Here is an 18,309-nt window from a genome sequence, read left to right as displayed (position 1 = left end):
GAGGTGTAACAAAGGAACATATTGAGCATGTTGAGTGCACCTATGTAATGAAGTCACGCATGCCGGGTAAGTAAAAGAGGTTGGAGGAATTGAAAGAGAGGTTGGGGACCAATATGAAGTGAATTTTGGAAGTCAGAGAAGAGATCTCGAGCTTGGAGTTGAGGAAGGGCAATCTTGTCTCCCAGGAAAATCCAGCCCTTATCTCTGATCTGGCCTCCTCGTGCCAGGAGATCAATCTGTTCCTTAGGCCAGGTTGGTGAGCATAGTGAGAAAGAGAATGGGAGCCATGGGCGGCTTGCTGGTTAAGCTTTTAGCCGCCGCATCCGCCTTGTTGTTTTCCAAGATTATGGGGTCGGAAGTGGCTTGATGATTCCGACAGTGTGTGATAGCAACTTGGGAAGGGAGGTGGAGTGCCTCGAGGAGTTTAGAGATGAGAGAGGCATTAACTATAGGGGAGCCCTTAGTAGTTAGGAATCCTCTTTCCTTCCAGATGGCTGAGTGAGAATGTGCAATAAGAAAGGCATATTTGGAGTCAGTATAGGTGTTAACTGACTTGCCATTTGAAAGGTAGAGAGTTTGGATGAGGGCAAAGAGCTCTGCCTTTTGAGAGGTTATAGGGAGGCAGCTGGCCTCCAGGACTGACAAAGCAGTAAGGACAGCACAGGCTGCTCTGCGGCAGTTGTTCGGCCCAACAGTTAAGCTTCCATCTACAAAAATTGTCAGGTCTGGTGATGGCAAGGGGTGGTCAAAGAGGCATTCCCGAGATGTACATAAGGCCTCGTGTACTTGAGGACAAGAGTGGGTAGTTGGAGAGGTAGAGCTGGATGTTGTGAGAAGAGAAGCCAGGTTAAGAGGTGGAGAGACATAGAGAAAAATGATGGGATTTTCGATGAAAAGTAAATGAAACCCCTGAATTCGAGAGGGGCCCAGGAAAGAGAGATTTATGTCTGAGGAGGTGCTGGAGTCTATGGGTGGACAAGAAGGAGGGTCAACTTTAGAGATTCTTTGGTAAGTTCGGCTGCTGCCGCGAGAGCCCAGAGTCAGGGCAGCCATTCCTGTACTGTAATAGAGAGTTATGCTACATGACAGTAAGAGGGTCCAGTGGGCGGGGCCAGAAGACCAGTGGCAATCCCTTGTTTTTCATCTGTAAAGAGGTGGAAGGGACGGGGTTGGGGTTGCGTAGGGAGAGTGGAAGTGAGGAGATCAAAGCATCTCTGAGTTTGAGGAAAGAACTAGAGACCTGTGCTGGTCATGTCAACGGTCCAACAGGAGTGTCTAGCTGCCTGGTAAAGGGGCTTGGCAAGAAGAGCAAAATTGGGAACCTAGTGTCAGAAAAATCCAGTGAGCCCCCAAAACGAGAGGATCTGGTCTGCTGACTCAGGAGGCAGCAAGTTCCTATGAGCTTGGATTCTGTGTATAGTGAGGCTTTTGGAGGTAGGATTTATTTTTTTTATTTTTTATTTTTATTTTTTAAGTCTACAGTTTTGTTTTTTTTAAAGAGAGAGAATTTTATTTATTTTTTAGTTTTTTGGCAGACACAACATCTTTATTAGTATGTGGTGCTGAGGATCAACCCGGGCCGCACGCATGCCAGGCGAGCGAGCTACCGCTTGAGCCACATCCCTATCCCCTGGAGTTAGGGTTTAGAAGAATACCCAGGTAGATAACTGAGGGGACGAGAGTTGAACTTTGGTTGGGGAAACATGGTATCCTCAGGAACCTAAAAAGTTGAGTAGGTGGGCAGTGTGTTCCTGGGAAGTTTCTAAAGATGGGCTGCATAAGAGGAAGTCATTTACATATTGTAGGAGGGTACTGACTCTGAGATCACAGGTAGCTAAATCCTAGGCCAGTACCTGTACAAACAGGTGGGGACCATCCTGGAAGCCTTGAGGGAGGACATTCTAGGTTAGTTGAGAGGTGAGGGTGTCAGGGTCCTCCCATGTGAAAGCTAACAGGAAGTAAGAATCTGGATGAAGCGGGACTGTAAAGAGGGCGTCTTTGAGATCTAGAACTGTGAATGAGAGGTTGAGGATGGTATGTGAGAGAGGAGGGTATAAGGGTTAGGGACCACTGTATGAAAAGGAATAATTGCTTTATTGAATAATTGGAGATCTTGTGCTAAGTGGTATGCTCCTAACGGTTTGCGGACAGGTAGGATAAGAGTGTTGCAGGGAGAGTCAATGGGAATAAGGAGGCCTTGATCTAGTAGTCGCTCGATGATGGGCTTGAGTCCCTTGCAGTGAGGGAAAGAAATGGGAAATTGAGGATAGAAGGGAACTTAGAGGCGGGCTTTAGCTGAATCTGTACTTTTTGATGGTGTGTTGCTATTACTGGTTTGAAAGTGTCCCAGACTTGGGTCTACGAGGTCTGATGGGAGGGGATGAGTGATGGTGGGGGAGGATGTGTCCATAGTAAATTGAATCAAGGGGAGGAGGAGTTGGGAGTAGGGGCATGGGGTGAGAGCTGGAGGGTAGCCCCCAAGAGCTGGAAAACGTCTCATCCTAGGAGAGGAACTGGACAGGAAGAGATAACTAAAAAGGAGTGAGTAAAAGGATTCCCTCTAGGGAGCAAGTCAGACTGGCTATTCTCTTTGGGAAGGAGGGTGTTCCGTCTCCTATGACTGAGATCTGGGAGGGAATATAAAGGCCTGGAGTGGGCAGGCAAGACAGAATAGGTAGCCCCCATGTCCACAAGGAAGGTAATGGACTTATCTGCCTCCTGAAGCCTTACCCTGGGCTCAGCGAGGGTTATGGGGGCCCTTGAGTTTAAGCTTCTTTAGTCGTCAGCCAGTCCCAGAAGCTCAAGAGAAAGGATGGCCTGTCCGGCCATACCCCCATGTTGAGGTGCCAGTGGGGCACCAGCCAGGGAACAGTCACTTTTCCAATGTCCAGCTGCTTGCAGCTGGGGGGCCGAAAGGGAGGCCATGGGTTTGGCCCCTTGTCTGCATTTGAAGCAGGCCCTGGGTGGGGCAGACTTCTGAAGATCCCTGGGAGCCCTGGTGGGGGCCAGAAGTGGCCGCAGAGCTAGGACCAGGGCTTGTGTCTGGAGTGCCACCTTTTTCTGTAAGTGGGCCTGAAGTGAAGGCTAAGTTTAGCTGTTTCCTCACAGGCATTATAGACTTTATTTAAAGGCCATTTTCAGTAGGTCTGGGATGGGGGCTTCGGGATCATCCTCAGCCCACTTTAGCTTTTTTCTATTATTGGGGGCTGACTGGGTGATAAAATGAGTGGCCAGAATGGTCACCCCTGAGGGAGATTCAGGGACTAAACTAAATAGAGAGCGAGGGCCTCTATTAAGTGGTTAAGGAACATTGCAAGCCCCTGAGTGACTTCTGTTAGTTTATTAAAATTAACAACCTTATTAGAAACTGCCTGCATGCCTGCCAGCAGACATTGTATCATCTGGGCACAGCAGCATTTTTTCCATTTTGAGAGTCCCTGTCAGGTTGGTGTTGGGGACTGCTGCCGTGCCTGTAGGCATGGTGTTATCAGTCAAATGAATCTGGTCTGCATGGTCCCGGGCAGCTACCCAGACTTTCATCTGGGGTAAGGGTGGAGGTGAGGATGACATGAATATCACGCCAAGTAAGGTTATAGGATTGGGAAAGGTATTTAAATTCTTTGATATAGGTAGTGGGGTCAGCAGAAAAAGAGCCTTTTTCAATTTGGGAGAGGTCTTGTAAAGAAAAAGGAACATGAGGGCTGGGAATGTGGCTCAAGCAGTAGCGCACTCGCCTGGCATGCGTGCGGCCCGGGTTTGATCCTCAGCACCACATACAAACAAAGATGTTGTGTCTGCCAAAAAAAAAAAAATAAAAAATAAATATTAAAAAATTCTCTCTCTTTCTCTCTCTCCTCTCTCTTTTTAAAAAAAAAAAGAAAAGAAAAGAAAAAGGGACATGAATCCAGACAGTGCCTTCAGATCCTACCACCTCGAGGAGAGGACAGAGAAGTTCAGGATCTTGGGTCATTTGTTGAGACCTGGTATAGGGGAAGACCTTACTGGGGAAGAGACAGGGGAAGGAGGGTCATCTAATTCAGGTGGAGCTGGTTCTGGATAAGGAGGAAGGTCAGGAGGACAGAAGAGTCTGGGGGGTGGTGAGGAGAGTGTCTCCGGAGGTACAATAAGTGGAGAGGGATCTGGGTCAGGAGCAGGGGAGATTTGGAAGGAGGAGTTTCTTTTGAGAGGAGGACTTGGAAAGTGGAGCAGATAGAGCAGAAAGCGGGGAGAGAAAGCAATCCCCAAAAGGCCTGAAATAAAGAACCCCTAACCACTTTTCCATCTCAATTTGGAGATTTCATGTATAAACACCCCAAGGGAGTTTTGGGGTCCAGAGTGGACTCTGATGTTTCGACCTACACCCTCCCCCCAGCAGGAAGGAAAAAACCGTCCCAGTTACCTACTCTGCTCACAGAACAGAGTGGCCTAGCCAGGGACTGAGATGTCTCTTCAGGCCACTGGCGCCTGGACGTGTGGGGAGGGAGTCTTTGAAGCAGCTGTGATTTATGGATAGAGTCCCTGCAATCTGGAAGGAGTCCAAAGATCAAAGAGAAAGGGACTTAGTCCACATCTGCTGGATCCGATGAGGGTGAGTGGTCTTAAGATCGCAGTTAGTTCTGGTGGCGGAGAATGGCAGCCTCAACTCCTAAGGGGAAGCTTTGAACTCCTTCCTGTTTTGGCACCGAATGTAAAGCAGAAAGGGGCGCACAAGATCAGGAACCATGGAACAAGAATGAGGCACCAAAAGAAGGTTTATTGGGGAGGGCGCTCCCACAGAAGAGGTTCACCAGTCCTCAAAAGGGTGAGGGCCAGGAAAGCTGCAGGCTGGGAAGCAAGAACAATGCTAATAAGAGAAACTGGAGGTAGGAGGGCCTACGTCATCTAAATTGAAGCTATTGATAGCAGGTTGGCAGAGCCAAGTTTAGGGGGATTGTGTTTGTTGCGGGTTGGTCAGGAGTGATTGAATTGATAGGGCGATTGCTTCCACTGGTGGGAACCTTTGGTGGTTGGGGACAATTGCCATGTCAGTCTCTGATTGACCATTTCAGGTCTCCTCAGCCAGGTGGAAAGTCCCCCACAGCCACCATGAAAGGGGAGGAGGAAGGAAAGCCTGCCATCCTAATATGTTTTGCTTTTGTGTGTATGCCCAATGTTTTCTTGTTTTTCACTTAGTCCCCATAAATACTTAAAATGGCCTTATAGCACACCATCTTGTTGTTGAATCTTAATTTTCTTCACCTCTCCTTTTGGGGCATTTAGGTGAGTACTTTTGTGTTACAGTTGTTGGGGACTGATTGTATTGCCACAAGCATCTTCACGGATATGGCCTTTGTGTCTGTTGGGCTTTGTCTAGAGCTTGGGGTAATGGTTAGATGATATGGTTCCAGTCCTTTTTTTTTTTTTTTTTTTTTTAAGCTATTTAATATAATGTGACCCAAGCAAGTTCTTCAAAGTCTCTTAAGCTTCAGTGTCCTGATCTATAAAATAATGATTTACCTCCTTCACAGATTTAAATGTGATTATAATATGTGTGAAGTGCTTACACATGAATATTGAAACAAACATTGCATTGTATGGTGGAGGTAGTGCAAGAATGGAGCAATGGAAATGTCATTTTCATGTTTGATGTGATTCCTTAAAGACACATTCTCAGAATTTTGCTTCTTGGGTGGTAATGGAGGGGTCACATTAAGGAAGGTTTTGGGCAACACTGCTTACTGGTGTTGCTAAACGTGCTTATGATATTAGATCATAATTGGATACTTTTGCATAGAATTTCTGGTGCTCTTCTCTTGGGGCCCACTGACAAGAAATGTGAAAACATAAAATGAATTTTACGTAAGGGCCAGGAAAAGGATACAGGAAAATGTAGCCTGGTTGTTATTCCTTCATTTTGGAACAACTGCATTGTTTGGTGTTGACAAGCACTACTTAAAGAAGTGCTTAGTTGATTTGGGTTCTCTGTTATTGAGGTACTCCCTTAATTTTCTGTAACTTTTGTTCTATTCCCAGTCTAATCCTCTTTTTTTACTTTGTCTTTGCCTCTGTTATTCCAGGAATAATTTGAGGGATTAGAGATGTCAGCCCCAAAGAGGGAGGAAAGACTAAGAGAAAGGTGCAGATTGAGAAAGCAGAAAGCTTATCTTGCTTTTCATGAAATGTGTCTGCCTGTGGCTTTATTGCTTAAACTGGCATAAACAGTCAGAACATGGACTTATTGCAATCCTTTTTTTTTTTTTTTATGGTACTGAGGATTGAATTCAAGCATGCTTAACCATTCAGCTAAATCCCAGCCCTTATTTATTTTTCATTTTGAGACAAGGTATCAGTAAGTTAACCTAGAACTTGCAATCTTCTGCCTCAACCTCCCAAGGTGCTGGGATGGCAGGCATGTACTATCACTCCCAGCTGTTGTTTTTTTTTTTTTTTTTTTTAAGTTATTGGTGGATACACAATGTCTTTACTTTATGCAGTGCTGCGGATTGAATCCAGAACCTCACGCATGCTAGGTGAGCACTCTACCTCTGAGCCACAACCCTTGCCCCCAGCTGTTTCTTTTCTTTGATAGTCACAAATCTTTATAATCAGAAATGGTTTCTCAGTGATAACCACAAGTTGTACAAACAGGAGAAGTGCAAGGTTTGTTTGAAGACTTTTAATTGGAAAACAGAGCTGTCCTTATATTTGTGAACAAAATGTTATCTCTATCTGCTAAGGATGATCTCTGTGACTAGCAGTTTTGTTTGTTTTTTTTTTCATGGTCAGCTCTTATTTCTTTTATCCCTTAATTTAGGCCTTTATCAGTCTCACCATCACTTCCCAGTCTATAGACAGCCTTGTCTAGTTTTTTCTGTCTTAATTATTGGTACCACCATTCACCAAGCTGTAAACAAGATTTCCTCTTGATTTACTTTTCCCAGGCAGCCTTTCCTTATCTCCTGAGTCTGTTTAGTTCTTGCCTCTGTACCATTTTATGCTTATTTCTTGGTATGCTTTTCTAGGATTACAGATTAACAGTTTGTAAGCCAGGGTGTGAATTCTTTTGAGATGGAGTTCCACTTTTTTTTTTTTTTTTGCATATTAACACCTACCAAAAATGCCCAGTTATCTTGTGTTCTTAGTAAGTTGTCCTTGTTAACTGGCTAAGCCCATGTCAAATTCAAAACTGAAGAATTTGTTTTTAATTTGTTCTACTTAGTTGTTCATGACAGCCGAATGCATTTCAATTCATTATACACAAATGGAGCGCAACATTTCAATTCTCTGGTTGTATACAATGTAGAGACGCACCAATTGTGCAATCATACATGTACATAGGGTAATGATGTCCCATCTCATTCCACCATCTTTCCTATCCCCATGACTCCTCCCCACTCTCCCCTTTGCACAATCCAAAGTTCCTCCATTCTTCCCATCCTCCCCTTTCCATCATGGATCAGCATCTGTTAATCAGATATTAATATTGGCCTTTAGTTTTTTGGGTTGGCTTACTTCACTTAGCATGACATTCTCCAGCTCCATCCATTTACCTGCTAATGCCTTAATTTTATTCTTTTAAAATGCTGAGTAACATTTCATTATGTATACATATCAGAAAAACTCTTGATAATTTAACCCCCAAATGCTACTGTATGCTCCCACTTGTAAACAAAAGACATACTTGTCAAAGGACCTTTTTCACGAAGCCAGCTGGCCTCTTAATTAGAGGGGGTGTAAATCTGAATATATGATTCCTGGCTTGTGACACATATCTAGGTTAATTTAGGCAATTCTCAACAGAAACCTGAACTTTATATACAGTTGTAATGAAACAGTCTTCAGGAGTGAGGTTAAAGCCTTTTATATTTTTGTATTGTAAATGTATTTTAAAAATAGTTAAATGATTCGGGTTACTGAAATGAAAGACGAGTGTTTGCTTTCTTTGACTGCTGAAAAGTTATGTGTCCGGTGTTTGGAATGTACTGGTTTCATAACCATAGTGGGACTAGGCCATAAACTGCCCAGTTATTCTATTCTCACAAGGTGGATAGGCTTTCTTTAATATTTTTGATGTCTAAATGTAACTCATGTTTTATTGATTATCAAGATAAAAGGTAAGTTTTTATGCTTTTGAATAATGAGTAGCTGTAAAGACACTATCTATAATCATAACTATAATGAGTTTTAAAAATTTTGAATTTTATTTTACTATAGTAGAACATGCCAAATCTTTCAAACTTACTAACAGCAGACTCTGCCTCAAAATGATTGGCTGCACTCACATTCTTTTATGTTCCCTCTATTTGTTTTTGTTTGTTTGGATATCAGATGTTTGTAACAATTTTATTTGCAATAGCCAAAAACTGGAAACAACCTACGTATCCATTAACAGAAGAATGAACACACAAATACAGATCTAGTATCCCTAATCTGAAATCTGAACCTTTTTTAATACTGTTGATGCTCACTGGTAAAGTCGTGTGTATGTGTATGTGTATGTGTATGTGTATGTGTGTGTGTGTGTGTGTGTGTGTGTGTGTGTGTGTGCTTGTCTGTCTAAACCCAGGCCTTACACACGATATGCAAGTGCTTCTACCATTACTTCCCCAGCCCCTTGACTGGTAGAATAAATGCAAATGTTCCAAAACACTGAAATCCGAAAGGCTTTTGGCCCTGAGTATTTTGCATTAGGGATATTCAGCCTGTAATGGGACACTCTTAGAACAGCATACTTCTCGGTAATATAAAGAGAATTAACTACTCATATAGGGCTGGGGATGTGGCTCAAGCGGTAGCATGCTCGTTTGGCATGTGTGCGGCATGGGTTCGATCCTCAGCATCACATACAAACAAAGATGTTGTGTCCGCCGAAAACTAAAAAATAAATATTAAAATTCTCTCTCTCACTCTCTCTTTAAAAAAACAAACAAACAAACAAACAAAAACAAAAAACTACTCATATAAGCAGCATTGATTAAACCTCAAACTAAGTATGCCACATGAAGGAAACCAGAGGGAAAAAGGATTGATACGTTATCATGTCAATTGTGTAAAGTTGTAGAAATGCAAATTAATCTATTGCAAAGTAAAATAAATCAGTGGTGGTCTGGAGGACTGGAGAGTACAGAGAATTATTAAAGGGAATGAGGTAAATATGAGTCCCCCTCCATTTTTAATTACCATGAAAATGAAAGTAGAGGCACATACATGTTATAAGTTCATGTGGGACATAATTAAACTTGGGAGCCAGTTTGTTCAGCAGATCAAATTTGACAAATAAAAGCTGGAAAAGATAAGTGTGCTGCAAATATGGGGATTAATTAAAGATATAAATTTTATATAAATTAAAAATAGAACAATCAACCCTGCCCCCATTTGCAGGAGAAAAAAATCTGCTTATTTTTAAGAAATAGAATAAATTGGGGAGAAATAGGGCCCTTAGAATATAAGATTTGGCCAATTTAATTTATCCCTTGAGTTATTTATTTATTTTTTTTTAAAGAAAGAGTGAGAGAGAGGAGAGAGAGGGAGAGAGAATTTTAATATTTATTTTTTAGTTTTTGGCAGATTCAAACATCTTTGTTTGTATGTGGTGCTGAGGATCGAACCCGGGCTGCACGCATACCAGGCGAGCACGCTACCGCTTGAGCCACAACCCCAGCCCAAGTTTTTTTTTTTTTTTTTTTTTTTTTTTTTTTATATTTTTAGTTGTAGGTGGATACTTTTGTTTTATTCATTTATTTGTATGTGGTGTTAAGGTTGGAACCCAGTGCCTGTGCTCCACTTCTGAGCTAACAACCCCACCCCCCTCCCTTGAGTTTTGAATAACAACTGCTTCTAATCCTTCACCCTAAAGGAAAACTTGTCAGTTGACAAGTTCTATCCATATACACACGTCTTAGGGTTCATTTTCCTGGCCCTTGTCTACTTTTAAGAAAATAAAGGTAATATCATAAAACATTAAATTAACCATTTAAAGTATGCAATTCTGAGCTGGGGATGTGGTAGAACACTTGCTGGCTTGTGCAAAGCCCTAGGTTTGATTCCCAGCACTGCCCCCCCAAAATCAAGAGCATATGCTCGGCATGCACAAAACCTAGGTTCATTCCCCAGTACCAAAAATAAATAATGTGTACAATTTAGTTTTATTTAGTACCTTCACAGTGTTGTATAGCTGCCATTTCCATCTAGTTCAAAAATATTTTCATTATCCCTAAATGAAACCCAGTACTTATTAAGCATTATTCCCACTCCCTGCTGCCAGTAATATTTTCTCTTTGTCAATTTACCTATTCTACATATGTCACATAAATGGAATTATGCATTACATAACCTTTTGTGTTTGTCTGCTTTTACTCAACATAATACTTTTGAGATTCATTCAGTTGTAGCACACATCAGTACTTTTTTTTTTTTTTTTAATAGTGACCCTTTGTTTCTGAATGTGAAGGGCTAACCGAGAATCATGAGATATTGAGGAAAACATGCAAAATGAAAGAGACATAGAAAAATTAACTTTAACCAAAACAGATAGTAGATAATTTTGCTTATCTTTTTTTTTGTTTTGTTTTTGTATTACGGATTGAACCCAGAGGTACTTAACCACTGAGCCATATCCCTGGCCCTTTTTAATATTTTATTTAGAGACAGGGTCTCATTGAGTTGCTTAGTGCCTCACTAAGTTGCTGAGGCTGGCTTTGAACTTGGGATTCTCCTCCCTTGTCCTCCCATGCCAGTAGGATTACAGGTGTGCGCCGCCACACTTGGCAATTTTGCTTATCTTTAATAGTGGACTATTTAATATTCTCTAGGATATTCAAGATGTGACATCCATAAAGCTATCAGATTCCATCAGAAAGAAAAGAAAAGAAAAAGAGCTCATAGGACAAGTTAATAAGTTTGCCAAATTAAAAAAAATATTCCATAGATAGATCAGAAGAAGATTTTTCTCTTTTTTTTAATATTTGTTTTTTAGTTGTAGATGGACACAATAATCTTTATTTTATTTTTATATAGTGCTGGGGATTGAACCTAGTACCTCACATGCACTAGGGAAGCACTCTACTGCTGAGCCATAACCCCAGCCAGTCCAAGAAGATTTTTCTTGCCAGGCATGTGGCACACATGTGTACCAGATATTACAGGAAGCTTCTGCAGGAGAATCATAAGTTTCAAGGCCAGTCTTGGTGACTTATTGAGACCCTATCTCAAAATATCAAAGGACTGGGGATGTAGCTATGTGATAAAGGGCATCTGGTTCAGTGTCCAGTACTGGAAGAGAAAAGAAACATCATTCTCAAAGTACAGGCAAAAATATATGTAGGAAAAAGGAGATATCAATGCAGGAAATACAGCATCTATCAGAATTTTTGGAACATAAAAACAAAAAATTATTAAAGAGAAGAAAATGATGGCAATAAAATAAAAAGAAAGTTTTTTGGATCTAAAAAGAGGCGCAGCCTATGGCTTTCATATTGAAAGGGTCTTTCCATTGTTCAGAAGGCTAAATAAAGACCCAATAACAATATACCAAGTCTTCCATAAGAAATGGAAATCAGACATCTCATCAGGAGGAGTGACAAACAGAAGTCAGTAGAATAACAATCTTCAAAATCTTCTTTTTTTTTCTTTCCAGTACAGGGGATTGAACCCAGGGGCGCTGAACCACTGAGCCACACGACAGCCCTTTTTATTTTTTGAGACAGGGTCTTGCTAAATTGCATAGAGTCTCGGTAATTGCTGAGGTGGGCTTCTAAAATTTCAATCCTCCTGCCTCAGCCTCCCCAGTTGCTGGGATTAACAGGCATGAGTGCCACCATGCCCAGCTCTTCAAAATCTTGGGGCGGGGGGAGGTGGTTTTTTTTGGGGGGGGATTATTTATTTATGTATTTATTTGGTACTAGGGATTGAACTCCGGGGTACTCAACCACTGAGCCAAGTCTTATTTTGTATTTTATTTAGAGAAAAGGTCTCTAAATAAAATACAAAGGCTGAGTTACATAGCACCTTACTTTTACTGAGGTTTCCTTTGATCTCAAAATCCTCTTGCCTCAGCCTCTCAAACTGCTGGGATCGACAGGCGAGTGCCACTGTGCCTGGCCCTGGGGGTGGGTGGGGGAGATTTAAAACTTAGAATCTTCATTGCAAGTAAACTTGTTTTCAGGCATGTTAGGATTCCCCAAATTTATTTCCCTTTTGTGTTTGTGTGTTGGGGGGCGACATTGGTACTGGGAATTGAACCGAGAGCCTTGTAGCTTTCTACCATGGAAAGAGAGCTGCATGGTAGAAATTCTTTTTTGAATTAGTTACTTGAAGATAAAAATTAAAAAACAGCAAAAAGAAGAAAATAGAAAGAATGGAGTTAGTAATCACTAGAAGAATCTAGACAAATGACTGGAACACATTTCTCCTGGATAGGAAGACTGATAATGGTGGAGAGGAATGTGATAGCAGTATCATTCCTTTTTATCAATGTTTTTTTTTTTTCCCTTTTGGTATCAGGGATTGAACCTAGGGGCACTTAACTACTAAGTCACATCCCTAGCCCTTTACTTTTTTATTGAGACAGAGTCTCATTAAGTTGCTTAGGGCTTTGCTAAATTGCTGAGGCTGGCTTTGAACTTGCAGTCCTCCTGGCTCTGCCTCAAGCCCACTGGGATTACCTGTGTATATATCACGTTACCCATCAGAGTGATTTTTATGAACGATTGGATTTTCTTTGTTCATTGGTAATTGGGATAGGTTAAAAATTGTTTCTCAGTAAATTTACTGAGTACTTTCTTAAAAGAGCTTAAAGGTTTCTTTACCTTTAATTTTGGTCCTTTCACTTTTTAGGATGATGAGAGCAGTATTTATAAATAATAAAACCTTTTCTACTTCCACTTTAGATTTTTCTGATAGCGCCACTGCAGATATCTTTGATTATCTTGTTCTATTGAAAAACAGTGACTTCTTCAAACTCACCTTAAGAACAACTTTATATTGCTCTTCTCCCTAACCCATATACTTGAATTTTTGCCGCCTCAAACTTTCTATCAGCATCTCTGCTTTTCCTGCTAACCTCAGGACACCTTAGTTGCCCCATCTTTTTTTACTTTCTACAGAGGAACTTTATCTGGGTGTATCACTAGATTGAGCATTGCTGAAGGCTTGGAAGGTCTTGTGGTCTGCCAGCACTTAGAAGGCTGTGGGTATGTGATGACTGGAGGCTGGACTACAAGGAGACAAGCAGAGGGTGGTCTTAACAGATGGTACAGACATTGCCCCAGATGCTTGAATATGTTAGAAAAAGAAACAAAGCAAAACAGACAGACAAAAACCCCGCCTTCCAGGAGCTTGCATTCTGTTCCTTGTTGTTTATGAGGTTTTTCATAAAAGATATAAAAACTGGATTATGTTTTTTTTGTTGTTGTTGTGGTGGTGGTGCTGGGAATTGAACCAGGGCCTTATGCATTTTAAGTGCATGCTCTATCGCTGAGGTACGTCCCCAGCCTTGGATTATGTGTTTTGAGCAAAGCAGAGTGGATAGCTTAGGTTAGCAGTCCACGGGTAGAAACTGTCTTTGATACTTGCTGTTGAAATCTGTGGCTTCGTCATTAAGATGTGCTGGCCTCTTAGGTGTCCTCCCTTTGGAGAAGAGGAGAGACACAGATTGTACTGCCTAGCTGGTATTTAGTATTCCTTTTCTTTTGCCTGGTGGGAAGAGACAAAATATTGTTTGAAATAACATTTGAAAAGATGGGATTGTGGTTGTAGGAATAGAGATTCAACTTTTACTTATTGTGTGTGGTTCATTTGCTACTGGCTCCCATCTACATTTCTTTTGATTGTATTTGCTAGAATTGACCTTCATCTGCTGAAATGAAGTTACTGTATGTGATGCATCCCTGGAAATTCTAGAAGGGACTGAAACTAGCATTTTGTACTAAGTACTTCCCAGAGGGTTTTCAATTAAATGCACCCTAAAAAGATACTCTGGCTAAGATTTGCTTCACAGTAATCTGGAGGGTGGGAATGGAGACACAGTGGGCCTGGCCACAAGTTCATGTTAGAGCTAGGTGATAGATAAGTGGTTTTTATTATTTTCTTTACTTTTATAGATGTTTTGAGATTTTTCATAATAATAAAAAAGTACCCTTACGGTCAAAAAATGACTTTGTTTTCATTACTATATTTTGCATAAATAAACTCTTATTGAGTTTTTCAATGATTGGCAACCATAGTAGTGAGACTAGGGAAAAATTTTCAAATTTGTTTTTATTAATCAGATTTGAGGCAAGTATAATGTGGGTGCCTCAGTTAAGTCAGTCAACCTTCTAGTGAGCCTGTAAAGTGAAAGGGGGTAAAGTTATGATCAGGTGCCTGAGATTTAACCTTTATAGAGACTGAGAATATGTAGGTGTGAAGTATGGGAAAAGTGAAGTTCCACCACTTAAATTAGACTTTCGGATAAGCCTTGTGTATTAACTCAGAAGCTCTCTGGGACATTCTCTATACCACCACCACCCACGCTCATTTTTCCCCATCCTATACTGGTGTTCACCTATTCCTTTGTCTCTGTGCCTTAACCTTGTTTCTCCCTCTTACCCCTTTATTACCTTCTTATGTCCTTCCCCTCTTTGACCTCCTAAGACCTGAATCCATCCATCTTGACCTCTTTAGGCTAGATTTCCTGTATCATATCCCCTTCTACCCCAAGATCAGAAGCTGACCCACAATTCACTCTTTTTCTTCATCTCAACATTTTAGTGAATGACCACTAGTGTTTGTTAAAAAAAAATGTGATTGGACCACGGAGTGGCTTAACAGAGGCTGAGGCATGAAGACCCATTCATGTAGCCTTAAAAGATTTCAGGCAGTTGGCAAGTAAGAATTTTAAATAAAAATTGAAACTACCACCTGTATTTTTTCAGGCCGTTGATGCTCACTGCCATCAGCTGCATCCTCCCTATGGCACTGGTAAGTTTGGGAAGGGCTGTTGACAGTTTTGGTGGGCTGCTGGATTTCTTTTTTCTGGGGAAATAATTTGCAAGCTGTGTTAACTTGTCCTTGAGGGCTAGACAGCTTGAACCAGCTAGAGAAAGCTAAAAAGATGAAGCAACTGATCATGTTCATGGATTTCCTTGGGGGAATTTTCAGGAACAAAAGCAATTCAGTATGTGCCATGATCTTTATATAAAATTAGTATGTTCTGTGTATTGTTTTAAATATAAACATACACTCCAAGTACTCTCTCTGGGATGTCAAATAATGGTTAAATTTCCTGAAACTCTTTAAAACGTTTGTCTGAAAGAAAAATGTTGGCTTGTAGAAAAGGTCTTAAATATCAAATGTGCTTGGAATTTCCTTCAGTAGCAGGATATATCTTATTTGGTATTTTAAATTTTTTGTGGTTAGGGGACCCAAATGTTTGTTCCAGTGATTAATTTGAAATTTTGATAGACTCTAGCCTAAAGTTTTTAGTTTGAAGAGGCTTAGTGGAAACCAGAAAAATGTGACTGTCACTTACTAACACACTTCATGTAGACTTAAAGTTAAATTTCCTGAAACTCTTTAGAACATTTGTCTGAAAGAAAGATGTTGGCTTGGGACTTAAAATTTGAAAAATGATTTCACCACAGTCTGCTTTCTGTTTAGAGACCTAGAGGAGAAAGTAAATACTGATTAAAGTTGAAAAATAAAGTGGAACAGCAAGTCACAAAATTGTAAAGTGTATGCCCACAACAAAATTCCTGTTGACATTGTTTCCTTTAAGATTTTGAATCCCTGCAACTGTCTCTTTGTAATGAGTCTGTCAAAGACCATAGAGATTCAGAAGTTTTATTTTACCAGGGTAGTTTCCATTATAAACTGATAGTTGGAGTTCATTTCTCTGATCCCTAAAACCTTTTGAGACTGTGGAAGAAAATGCCTCCAGAACATCTTATAAAATGCTGAAGTTTTGGTTTTGTGTGCCGTGCTATTGATCATGTCAGTAACTGCTTGCTGGTAACAGCAGTTAAAGCATTCATATATACTTCATTGTATGTCTGTGAGAAAAATCTTAGAAAAATTAACCGGTATCCTGGATTTCCCCTTGGTCTCTGCTCTCAGCTGTTCAGCTCAGCTTGCGGAGCAGGGATAGAATTATATGGTGCATTAATTAGTTTTTTGCAGTACTGGGAATTGAACCCAGGGCCTTCACATATGCTAGATAAGTGCTCTACCACTGAAATAAATCTCCACCCCTTTTTGTTTTTTCTTTTGAGACATGGTCTCACTAAGTTGCCCAGGCTGGGCTTGAACTAGGAATCCTCATGTTTCAGTCTCCCAAGAACTGGTATTATAGATTTACTAGTTCTGTATTAAAAAGCAGAAAGAAAAATTTGACTTTGTAGCAGCTGACTTATTTATGTATCTGTGCACAGTGTAACCAAGTGGCTACTACTAAATGTGTTTCAGGCCCTGTGTCAGTGATACATACCTTTCAAGTTTCTGTCATAAACACAGGCTCCTGACCTTCGGAACTGATCAGAAGCAAAGTTCTTTTTGACATGCATAGCTAAATGCTTTGTGAAATAAAGATCTGGAAACCACCAGGTAGTTGAGGTTTCAGTGCAATAGCAAAACAAAGCTCTATTGGTTTGAGGCCTGTGGGTAATGCGGAGCAGTTTCTAGAGTAAACGATAACAAACATGAACCCACAGTCCTTTGAGCTGGAAAGGAAGCTCCCCATCACTGTCTGATTCATTGTGGTATGGGTTTTGAGGGCAGAGGGAGAAGAGGGGGGAATATGGGATATATTAGGCCTCTGCTCTGACCCCATTTTGACCCACAATTCACTCCTTTTCTTCATCTCTATATTTTAGTGTAAAAGCCTTCTTTCTTTAGGCCTCCCAGAAACTTGTGGGCATCTTCACTCTTTAATGAACTTTGTACCATTGTTTGTTTGCCTCTCCTTCCCTATCTTGTGCAGTTAAACTACCTTTCTCAGTTGTCAGCAAATGAAAGAAGAATTCTTGACTTTTGTGCTTATGTTCACACCAGTTAAAGTTCAGGCACAAATTTGATTGCTCAAAGATAGGACAGAGAGTGACAAGAGTGAGAGCCATATCTTGAGGAACAATGACAATTATGCTGCTGACAGATTGGAAGTAGAGTATCCGGTGGGAAACTAAGGAAGTTTGGTCAGGGAGATAGAGAAAGGCCAAAGTGTTGAAGTTATTAACATTGTAAACCTGTGTGGAAATTATATAGCTTTATACTAGAATTCATAATGTATAATCAACCTTTAATTAAAAGTATGTTAAAACTCTAAAGGGGAATTTTTATTTTTGAAGAAATAGTCCAAGTTATTTGATACAGTAGTATAAAGGTCAGCCATTAGTATATTGTGATATTTGTTAATGCATGCAGTTGCTATTAAATTAAGTTTGACAAACTTTCCCCCTCTTTTAATATGAAAACTTATAAACATCTATAAATTTGAAAAAGTTGTACAGTGGATATCCATATATCTGCCATCCAGGTTTTTAATTGCCGATCTTTTACTACATTTGCTTCATCAGTCAGCTTTCTTTTTTAAACAGCTTTATTGAAGCATTACTATTAATTTCATTCATCCTTGTGTACCATTATGTTTTAATAAATTTATATATCTGTGCAGCCATACCACATTCCCAGTTTTAGAACATTTTCATTACCCAAAAAGTTCCCTCTATTTGCAATTAATAGCCACTTTTAGCCCCAAGCAACTGCTAATCTTCTGTCTCTAAAGCTTTGTCTTTTCTAGAAATTTTATATGAATGAAATTATAATTTGTATGTTTTTGTGCTTTGTTTGTTTGTTTGTTTATATTTTTGTTACCAGGGATTAAACCGGGGGCGCTTAACCACTGAGCCACATCCCCAGCCCTTTTCATTTCTTATTTTGGGACTGGGTCTCAATAAGTTGTTTGGGGCCTTGCTAAATTGCTGAGATTGGACTCAAACTTGTGATCTTTCTCCATCAGCCTTATGAGTTACTGATATTACAGGCGTGTACAACTGCACCCAACTTGCCCCTGTCTTTTAACATAATGTTTCTGCGATTCATTCATATTGTATCACGTGTCAGTTTCATGCTCCTTTTTATTGCTAAATAATGATTTTCCATTGTATGGATATTACACATTTAGTTCATGCATCCATTCATCAGTTGATGAATATTTGGGTTGTTTCCAATTTTGGGCTATTATAAAATATGCTGCTGTGACCATTCATGTCCAGGGCTTAATGTAGATGTGTGTTTTCATTTCTCTTGTATAGATATCTAGGAATGGGATTGCTGGGTCACATGGTAAGTGTATGTTTA

At 40.4% G+C, this 18,309-nt stretch overlaps 1 protein-coding gene across 2 annotated transcripts in view; it reads left to right on the top strand.

Moving 5' to 3' along the window:
- The window catches only part of Arih2 (ariadne RBR E3 ubiquitin protein ligase 2), a 65,823-nt gene that overhangs the window by 17,464 nt on the left and 30,050 nt on the right, over positions 1-18,309 (top strand). Inside the window, exon 2 of one of the 2 annotated variants that reach the window (XM_076867638.2) lies at positions 14,892-14,937. The exons of the other annotated variant lie outside the window; for it this stretch is intronic. Coding sequence (XP_076723753.1) covers positions 14,899-14,937 — 39 coding nt within the window. The 5' untranslated portion in view covers positions 14,892-14,898. The remainder of the gene's footprint in view (positions 1-14,891; positions 14,938-18,309) is intronic. 2 annotated transcript variants of the gene reach the window in all.

The sequence above is a fragment of the Callospermophilus lateralis genome, chromosome 10, assembly GCF_048772815.1.
Source record: "Callospermophilus lateralis isolate mCalLat2 chromosome 10, mCalLat2.hap1, whole genome shotgun sequence".
Taxonomy (NCBI): Eukaryota; Metazoa; Chordata; class Mammalia; order Rodentia; family Sciuridae; genus Callospermophilus; species Callospermophilus lateralis.
Note: the sequence above shows the minus strand (reverse complement) of the source record. Positions and strands in the feature narration are given on the sequence as shown.